The sequence below is a fragment of the Calonectris borealis genome, chromosome 4, assembly GCF_964195595.1.
Source record: "Calonectris borealis chromosome 4, bCalBor7.hap1.2, whole genome shotgun sequence".
Taxonomy (NCBI): Eukaryota; Metazoa; Chordata; class Aves; order Procellariiformes; family Procellariidae; genus Calonectris; species Calonectris borealis.
In genome coordinates, this window is record NC_134315.1 from 66,317,851 (window position 1) to 66,328,029 (window position 10,179).

General features: G+C 44.7%; 1 protein-coding gene across 1 annotated transcript; it reads left to right on the plus strand.

Annotated features, from left to right (window-relative positions):
• The first annotated feature begins 5,280 nt into the window (after positions 1 to 5,280).
• SPP1 (secreted phosphoprotein 1) lies at positions 5,281 to 9,838 on the plus strand. Its single transcript, XM_075150618.1, has 7 exons — positions 5,281 to 5,393; positions 6,655 to 6,721; positions 6,826 to 6,876; positions 7,784 to 7,888; positions 8,040 to 8,084; positions 8,351 to 8,596; positions 9,087 to 9,838. The coding sequence occupies exons 2-7, from the start codon at positions 6,668 to 6,670 to the stop codon at positions 9,492 to 9,494; spliced, it is 909 nt and encodes a 302-aa protein (XP_075006719.1). The 5' UTR covers positions 5,281 to 5,393; positions 6,655 to 6,667; the 3' UTR covers positions 9,495 to 9,838.
• Positions 9,839 to 10,179: the final 341 nt, after the last annotated feature.

The window sequence follows — 10,179 nt, forward strand, 5'->3', positions numbered from 1 at the left end:
TCTCGCTGGGAGGAGAGAATTTTGCAGTAGGATAGGAAACAGGGAACTGAGATAGCAGGGGGGAGAGAGAGGGAAACAACTTGTCACAAAGGTTTTGCAATGCTTGTCCAAAGTCTGTGAAGCTATTTCCTACTATCAAATTCCCCTCAGGACTCAGACTGTGAGCCCTGAGCTGGCAAACTGATGGTTACTTTCTTATGAGCATACAGAGGATTTAAGCACATGCACCTTGCGTGCTTTCCTTCATCCTGGAGCGTTATCTCTGAAGCAGTGTTCAGGCGTCAGAGCCAGCATCTTAAGAGAGCAGATTGAGCTCAGCTCCCATTGAGACGCTGAAAGTCTCAGTCTCCTGTTCTCAAACAAATGCTTTTTGAAGGTTACGTACATCACAAAATGGCATAGTCATGAAAACATGATGTACACCATATATACTTTCACTGGTTGCTTTTGTTTCTAATAGTAGTTCAGACTATTATTGTGCTTATTAAATTTTCCAGTTGAACCAAATGCAATTCTTTTTCTGTCAATTCAGAGCTGGAACACAGCCATAAAAACAGCACTGGAATATCTGGTCTTTTGCTCTTCGCCCTGGTAACTATGATGACCTGAAAATAATATAATGTTTCTGTGCTGTTTTAATTCCTGCTGATGCTGCTCCATGGAATTCAGTATTAAAATACATGAATTTCAACAGGAAAAAAGAGCTGGAAAATTTGTTTTTTCTAGCTGGCTGTAAAAGTCAAGGGAGGGAATGTCAGTAGGGCTCTATTGTAGGAAGCTACAGACAGCTGGACTGTATTTATGCTGTAGTAGGAGCAGCCACTGGGCTCTGTGAAAGCCGGGATCTGACTGAGGCTGTTCAGCCTCCAGGATTTGTGGGCCACAGCTATATGGCAGTTTCTCAAATATTTATTTTTTATTTCAGTTTCCAAAGCTGTTCCTAAAAAGGCATTTGAAAATGTGTAACAGGTAGCAACTAGTCTCAGAAGTCAGAGGAGACAAGCGAGTGGGCTCTCTTTATGCAAAGGGAGGTAAGGACAGGCCAAAAGACTGGGCTACCTGTGAAACACTGGTACTTTCCAATATGCTGGCTGCTTATGGTAGGGTTGTTTCCCAGAAAGTCTCTGTTCTGTCCCAATTAATCACCTAATGCAGCTCTAGGTCAGTGTTGTGCCTAGTTCTGCAACCCCCCCAGGAACAGTAGGGCCAACTCTGGGGAAAGTAAGATACCATAACCCCCTTTATTGCCTGAATGAGGGTTAAATAGAGCTCACCTTGCCAACTAGTCATCTGAGCTGCGTTGCAGACCAGAAGTGGCAGGGAGACTGGAAAGTCATGGACCCCACGTTGTTCTGCACTGCCTTATCACTCCACAAGAGGTGGGGAGAGACGGAGTTGGGAGAAACTTGCTGCTGCTTGTTTGGTTGCTGTTCTGTTTTGGAAATGCTCTAAGTGGTGCAAAGCAAAAGATACACAGTTGTGCTGCACAGCGTGCGTTATTGGGCGCCCTGCTCACACATCCAAGGAGCAAATCTCTGTTGTAATTTCTTTATCGAAGAGATCTGACAGCCGTATCCCTTCTGCATACCAAGTATTCTCCTAGGCCTGGACACAAACACCATGGTGGTCTGTGTAGTCTATTTGAGGCAGAAGGTTTTTTGAAGCCTACCAATTGCTGAATGTGAGCTTTTCTCCACTTTTGAAGCTTTAATTGGGAAAATTTAAGGGCTTTGGGGGATATATTATATTGGCTGACATGCTGAGTTTCCAAGGTACTCTTCAGGAGTATTTTATGGTAGCAATGCAAGAAAGTTTTGGTTTTCATCTGTTTTTCACAGAAACCACTATTTACTGAGTCTGCTTTTCTTTGGGACATTCTAATTGCAGTTGTTTCTAAGAACACTGCCAAGTTGGGGTTTCTTGGGGCTTTTATTTGATAGCATTCTTAATGCTGCTGAAGAAATTAATCTCTCTCTCCCAGTCTTAGTCTTTGCCACCTAGAAGATGCTGCTCTGATCTCCCCCAAGACTTGTTTTTTGGTGAACAAATCTAAACAAAAGCCAGTTCTCCTGAAAGACTGGGTATTACAAGTCACTGCAGGCAGGGTGGAGTTTCCCACGCCAGCCAGAGACATCAGCAGGCATCGTGCTGATGTCTTAGCTCAGGATCTTGGGTATGTGTTGGAGGTTGCACAGGGGGGCACTGATAGTGCTTCTCAATGACACGAAATGGCAGCCTAACCACGTGTTCCTAACATAGCCCAAGGTGGAAGAAACTGTAGTCAAAAGCTTTGTTTGACAGCATAGCCAAGAAGAAAATGTCACCTACATGCAACAAATTACAGCCTGTCACGGTTGTGCTCCGCACAGACCCTGACAGTTCTTGGAAGCCGAAATCATGTACCCTCCCACTTGTACAAATTCAAGCAAGTTGCTTCTGCTGTGCCACTCCCAGCCAAGTGCTGGCATTTTAACGTGGGAAGTGAAAATGGTGAAAGTTCCCCCCTTCCTGCCTTGCTTGTTCCTTACCTCTGAGAGGACGAGAAGCACTATGTCTTACCAAGGCAAAGGATTTCTCAGCCAGACGAAATGATTTACAGGATGAATAACCACATAATGACGGGCATGAGAGAAGTGCTAAATTTACTACAGCTCTGTACTGGCTGATCTTGCATAAAATGAAGCCATTTAGTAATAACTGTCACTTCACGTCCTGCTTCTGGATTACTGCAAAACATCACTGTTGTTCCTCAGTTCTTACAAAATCAACCATATAGCTTTGGAAACGGTATTCAGAAACTCTGCCATTTCCCAGCACACTGGAAATACCAGTTGTTTGCCAGAAACAATTCCCTGGGGGTCACATAGTGTCTCTGCTGGGAGACAAGTGTTCCAGGTACTCACAAAACATTTGCCTTGAAAAGCCACAGTGATAACTGGCCTGTACAGGAAGGTCTTTAACAAACTGCAGGAAGACTGTGTTTCTAATTGCTCTGCGCTTCTCCATCAGCATGACTAACAACTGTGGCTGAACTTGGTGAAACAGGTTGTTTGCATGTCCTGACATAATGTGTATTTTCCTGAAAGTCTGATAGACAGTAATGTGGCATTATGCAGATTGCAGGTGCTGGAAGGTTCTTGTTTTGGCCAGACAACAGCTCTAGGGGATTTTTCAGTATAATATTGGTTTTCAGTTCCGGGTCTCTTGATGAATGATTGGTAGAGAAAGTAGCTTTTTGCAGGCTTAAAATTTGATCCAGTGTATGTGGACAGGAGAGCAGGACGCAGCATACCCAGTCCCACATTCAGTGGTGTGAGCCACCGAGCTTCTCTCTGTCTCAGTTTCTCACTCTGTCAGATGGAAGTAGTTTTTTCTTACCAGTCAGGGGAGCTGCAAGATGCACTGTTCATTTGTATCGGTGTTTGGGATCAAAGGTACTCCGCTACCTAAGGACCTGGTTTGGGGTTCCCTGGCGTCAACAACAGTGGTCTTTTGAAGCAGTCCTAGTTACTAAGTAATAGTATTATAATCTGGGTGTATCAGCTACTACATAATGCTCAAGCTGAAACTTCCACTTACAGCTCGAGTCCTACATCTGCATTCAAGGGCTTCAGTAAACTGGTTTCTAGAAGCACTGAGCTGCAGATATGATGGGAGATGATATAAGCTATCTAAATCTGCAGAAGATTACACTGTTAAAATCCTAGTTACTGAAGGTTTTTTTGCTTGAAAAGCCTTTCCTGAGTAAGTAAATATTAATGGTTACATACCTCCAAAAATAAAAGCTAGGATAGTCCTCATTTAGGTGGATGCATACACGGGTTTATGGACATGCAGAACTATTAATGATATACTATATTTTTATGCAATTCTCCTCCTAGGGTATAGAATACTCTATTAAGCAGACTAAGTTACATTTCTAGCTGTTGCTGCGGTCAGGTCAAAAATGTAATTAGATAGGTCTGTGTGATGATGTGATGGGCAGTTGCTGAGCTAACTTGGGTATGTTTCTTATAGTGTTTCTAAACATGCCACAGAAGTGTTAGTAAGCACAGGATAATTGGTAACATGGACTGGGACAACAAGGTGTGTCTTTAGTCAAGCAGCAATGAAGGACACATCAAACATTAGCTGGGTATCAGAAATGAGGAGAAAGATAACCACTTTGAAACAGTTATAAATATTCTGCCTTCTAAAAGGGCTGTTTGGAATGTTTTCCTGTGTTTGAATGACACCTTATTGTCATTTTAAAGAAACACTGAATGGAAAAGGGTCTGAGAGTCTTACAGCACATCACAGACGAGGCAGAATCTATCCAAAGCTATGGCCGTCCAAGCAAGGCGCTGCCAGAATGGATCCGTTGCCCATCAGCAGGGCCGATGCACTGCTCCGTAGCAGATATTGAATTTCATTCCATGATGTTCCTTGCTTCCCAGTGCTAGTCATGGCACTCCTCATACTGGAGCTATAGCTGCTTTTTCTTTTTCTCCTTTTTCTTTTTTTAGCTTGAAAAATATCTGGCATCTGGTCCCTGAAAAGGGTTCTGGAGCAGGTTTGGTGCAGCAGACAGCTGTAACAGGTGACTCAACCGAACCACCTAAGAGAGTCAATGAAACTAGAAAGGATCCAGAAGGGATACAAATGAATAGAAAAGGAGTCAGAATTTCTGATAATGTTGCACAAACCCTTTTTCATTAGACTGTCAGTGGCTCTTGCATACCTTTACAAACAAGTTTCTGGATGCAGAATGCCTATTGAGACACACTCATATTGTTGTTTTTTTTTTTTTTTTGACCCAGTTCAGACCAAAAAGGCATCCTGTCTTTGCGATTCTCTTTGCAACATATATACCCTGGAAAGCAATATACAACTTTGTGGAAGTGTTAACACCTTTTTGGGAAGTTTTATGTTCAGATCTCTTTCTTCCTGCACGCGTTACATATGCCCTGTTCTGTAGGGGGGTAAAAATGAAAAATTTCTGGGAAACTGGGCTCTGCCTTTTCGCAAAAGGAGGACAGACGTGCCCTGAAGTCCTCCTACACGATACCAAATGCTGTGCATTCAACAGACCTGCTGGTTAATGATCTTGCCCATAAGTAATGTTTTAACCATACAGTAGCTTTTGTTTGCTTCAAAAGCCACAAGCCAAAGAGGAAGTGTAGGAGAATGTGGGCAGGATGGTGGCCAGGAGCCTCATGACCTCATCTTTTTCCGCTACATGGGGATTGGTGGCTGTGCCTGGGACAGGGTTTAAATTCCCCAAGGTCGGAGATGTCAGGCAGTCAGGGGACGAGGGGAGAAAGCCAGAGCTGCTGGGAGCCAACTGGCTGGAGCTGCTGCTGGGATCACTAAGAGCGCTCTTGTCGCAGCCGACTTCTCCAGCACCAGAAAAGGTAATTTTTTGCTTTTTTACCTGACATGTGCCATTCTGTCTGCAGCTTTAGTCAAGGAAGCGTTGGGCAGGAGATCTTTGAAAACTGCTTCACTGGACAGGGACGTTTGATGTTTCTCTGTGGAAAAAGGTGTGCTTTTATAGGAGCAAGGTTGCTTTACGATGCAAGGTATTATACATAATCACAATTTTAAACCTGTGTGCTGATAGATGTTGGGAGGAGGTTACTGAAAACCCTGCCACTGAATCAAGTACTAAAAACTGAAAGCGGGTCCTTGAACACAGAAAGCTTCCTCCCTCGTGTAACCACTGCCTGGCAGTGTCCCTGTTTCTCCTGGCAGGCTTGCAGTTTGTGCTGCATGCTACTGAATGGATGGGACATGCACCCTTCTCTGTGTAACTCTTGAAATTGCAGTACCTCTATTAGAGGGTCCTGTCTCAGGGCCAGCCTTACTAATGTATTTTAAATGTGCCCTTAGTAGCCTTTCTTTCCTCTATGATTTACTGAAGTTTTAAATGCCTCTTGTTCATCAGTAAATCGGTTTAATTTCTCAGGGATGTTCCTTATCCTGGGAATTGGTCTGTCAGCACCAAAATTTACTGTAGCTTAGCACTCTCCTAATTTCAGCAGGAATCACTCATTTATTAAATTGCTAAAACTGCAATGTGAGCAAATACCTCACTTCATCTCTTGCTTGGAAACACAGGTTACTCTGTTCAAACTTCTGGAGGGGGAAATATAGGTCTATCAATAAAAGCAGTTTATGTTCATATAAACTGAGTTTTTCACAGCGACTCCAGTTAATAACCATGAAAACTAGTTTTAAAATAACTAAAAAGAGAATGCAAGCTGAGTTTGTATTGTCCTGTCTCTTCTGACAAAATGATGTTAAATGAACAAAGAAACCAAAGCTGATCTTTATAGCACTTTGTTTTTCACACGCTTTTCCTTTGTCAGTGCAAGTCAGTAGATGACAGCAGGAGTCTGCTCGCCTTCTCAGTGTGGCTGGTCTCACCACTGCTCAGCACTTTTCAGTACCTGGTTTTAAAATTCTTGTAGCTTTTGAGTTGCTAAGTCATTACAAAACCAGCTGGGTGTGGGGTGGTAACGGAGGATAGAGCAAAAAGATTGATATGGGCAGGTTGAATCCTTAGCAGAGAGCTGGCCTTGGCATGGTGAAGTACACCAGGAGAAGGAAAAAGCCTATGACATTTTTGTGGTATTTTACCTTGTTGACTCACCATTCCAAAATATTTTCTAGGTAAAACATCACAATGAAGGTGGCAGTTCTGTGTTTATGCCTTATCAGCGTCACTGTGGCATGGCCAGTGAGTAAATCACAAATGCATATCAGCAATCACTTGCATGTTTTCTTTGCATATTAGCAAGAAATTAATACTGACAAATGCTTTTTCTATTTTCTCTCTTCAAGGTGAGTAAATCCAAGCAGCATGCCATTTCTGCCAGCTCTGAAGAAAAATATGTAAGATTCTTTTGTCTGTCTATTCATTTTCTTTAATAAATCCTTTTTGATTTTTTTTTTTTCTCTAATACACAGTGTCTGATACTTGTTTTATGATTGTAGCTGCTTGCAGAAGATGTCTTCACCTGGCTGTTATGAGCCAGTTTCTCAGGTAGCCACAGCAGAGAGCCACTGACGTCAGTAGACTTTTGCCATGTTAGGCGTCCTGGTTGCGGACTTTCATTAGTTGTATCTCTGGACTAGCACTGGAAACCTTTTTTCGTAATGAAAAATGTGTAAGCTGTCAGTTAAAAACAGAAAAGGACTGTAGCATAACACAACTACTATAACCCACATTCATTAGTGTGAATCAGATGACAATATTTGGTGTTAGAAGAGCACTTTAATCCAATTCCCATGATTTTTTGGAGTGGTGTGAGTGAATGGTATTAGTCTTGTATATAGCTATTTGATTTATACTCCATTGCCAGCTACTACCCATGTAAAATCAATTCTTTGCTCTGAGAGTCAGCTACTGCATTTAGTTTAGAGTCTTCATGATGTGGGAGATAAATCGCTCTTGAGAAAAGGACCTGAGAATTAGCAGAAATGATGGTCGTTAGATATAACTCCAAATTTCACTCAAAAACAAGCTGGAGAAACTGATCTGAAATTCCCCAGGCTCTGCCAGTGGGAGAGGCACATCTTCTCTATTATATTGTTTGGGTATAATGTTCATCTGGGATCACAGCTTGTTCTGAGTCCTCTTCCTATTGCAGTGAATTGCTGAAGACACATCCTGTACAAAAGGAGTATGTATTGCAGATACCACATCTGCCTGAAAACAGAGGTTGTGATGCAGGCAATTTTGCCTGCTCCTGTATGTTCCTTTGAGGATTAAACCCCCCTTTTTTTTTTTCTCTTGAAGGACCCCAGGGGCCGTCACTCATACAGATATCACCACCACCACCACATGAATTCTCAGTCTTGGGAGAATCTGCACCCACAGAATGACCTGGCGTCACCTCAGCAGGTATGGGCAACTAACTGGAAGAGAAAGCAGAGCCTCTTTCAATGCCAGGATTTGCAAGTTAAGATTAAGTGCTTAAAGAATAGTCAACATGCTGATCAGCTCTACTGTATATGCCTTTGTGTGCTAATAGTGAGTTTTATGTTGTTTTCAGACTCTTTACTCTTCAGAAGAAAGCATGGATGTCCCAGTACAACCGGTAAGTGTTTTGAACAGCAAAATGTAAGTTGAGTGCTGCAGGGCAGCCAGTGTGTAGCAGCACTCATTTTGCTCAGTCAAATGTGGTTATTGTGGTAACATCTCTTCCTAAGTAAAACAAAGCTTCAAGCAGGGTGAGGCAAATTTGGAGCAATTCGTGCACGTAGCTCCTCAACAGTGCATAAGCCCTAGGTGAGCAGGACAGATACCAGTCTGCACATCACACATGTATGTTCATTTGCCTGATGCATAATAAATGTTTTCCAGCACTTTCCTGACGTATCAAGCAAGAGCCATGAAGATGTGGATGATGACGACGATGATAATGATTCCAATGACACGGATGAATCTGATGAGGTTGTCACGAGTTTTCCCACAGATATTCCAGTAACGGTACCCTTTCCTCCTTTCACCCGGGGAGACAACGCCGGCAGAGGTGACAGCGTGGCCTACAGAGCAAGGGCAAAAGCCACAGTGGTGAAGTCTAGCAAACTCAACAAAGCTGCGAAAAAGGTAAATAGCGATGAGCAGTGGTACCCAGGTTTTTGGAAAAGGGTGGTGAACTTGAAAATGGACTTGTTACTTTATGGGAGTCAGTTTTGAAAAGCATTGGTGAGGGGAAAATAGGCATAAGTGAAGGGATGTATTTCCTTTCTCTGGATACCCCAAATCAGGGAGTATCGATGGCCAGAGGGCTGTTGATGTGCTGAGGCAGGAGTGTAGCCTGCTGCTGCAAGCTATGCAATACTGCAATTTGCGCTATAATGATGTACTTGCACACATGAAATCTGAGGCTAGGATCAAACTTGAGTTTCTCGTAATATGAAAGGTTCATGTAACTCCACAAAAGACCACAGTGTCTCCAGGCAAAGATGTATCATGCAGGATTTGAGTGTCCCCGCAGCCTACGCCGCTTGCTTTTGTGCAGTACCGCAGCACCTGTTGACAGATCCAGTTCCTCAGGAGTGACAACGGCTCTTTCTTGTTTTGCCCTCTAACACAGCTTGCCGTGTATGATGCCACTGAAGAGGATGAAAGTGCGCTGGATGCAGACAGCCAGCAAGCAGGGCTCTCCCAGGAGGATCCTGCTGCCCACCACTCCCTGGGGAAGCATGCCATCAGCGGGGAATGGGCTGACAAGAGCCACGGGCAGGACAGCAGCGAGCTGGACAGCAAGCAGCGTGACCGGAGCATGGAAAACGACAGCCGGCAGAAATTTGATAGCCGTGAGGCGGAAGGAGATGACAGTAAGGCTGGTGTCAGAGGGGATAGCCACCAGAGCATGGAAAGCAGGGAGAGTCAGGTCCACGTTTCAGCTGAGATCCCTGATGATAACAGCAATCAAACGTTGGAGAGTGCCGAGGATGCTCAAGATCATCACAGCATCGAAAGTAATGAAGTCACCCTTTAAAGGGAGACATACGTAACGTTTCCCTCCTTGTTCAATTCCTACCTAAGGGGAGGAGGGAGTAGCTTCATTTCGGGTAACTGTTTGTAAATGTAGAGCGCGTGGTGACTTTTCGGGTTTGGGGCAGCTTCTTTACCCGGCGGCCTCCTCCGCGGCTGCCAGCAGCGCCAGCCCTCCGCGCGACACGTCACGCCGGCCGCGCAGGGTGCAGTCGGCAGAGGTGCGAGGAAGCGAGAGGAATGGTGTCACACGCACCGAGTGCGCGTTCCCTCCGGCGTGCTGCTCTCTGTACTGCCAGCCTGTGTTTTGCTGTAACTGGACTTAAAATAAAAACACAAAACCCTGTACCTGTGGGCTGCATTGCTGTTTGCTGGGTTGGGGCGGGGGGGGGGGGGAGCTTTCTGGCTGTGTGAGGAGCTTTAATACCTCTCCTTCTTAAAATTATGTGTTACCCTGCAATTTATTAAGTGGGTAAAACTCCTCTGCGGGGCCGCCTTCTGCTTTTACCCAGGGTGAGCGGCGAGCGGGCCTGAAATACCCGGTGCGGGCCCCTACATCTCTACCACAGACGCGCCCCAGGGCTTCCCGCCTCACTGCTCGGCTCGGGGCTTCAAGCCTTGCGGGGGGGGGGGGGCGAGGCACGCGCCGGGCGCGCGGCCCTAACGGCCGCCCCAACGGCCGCGCCCCT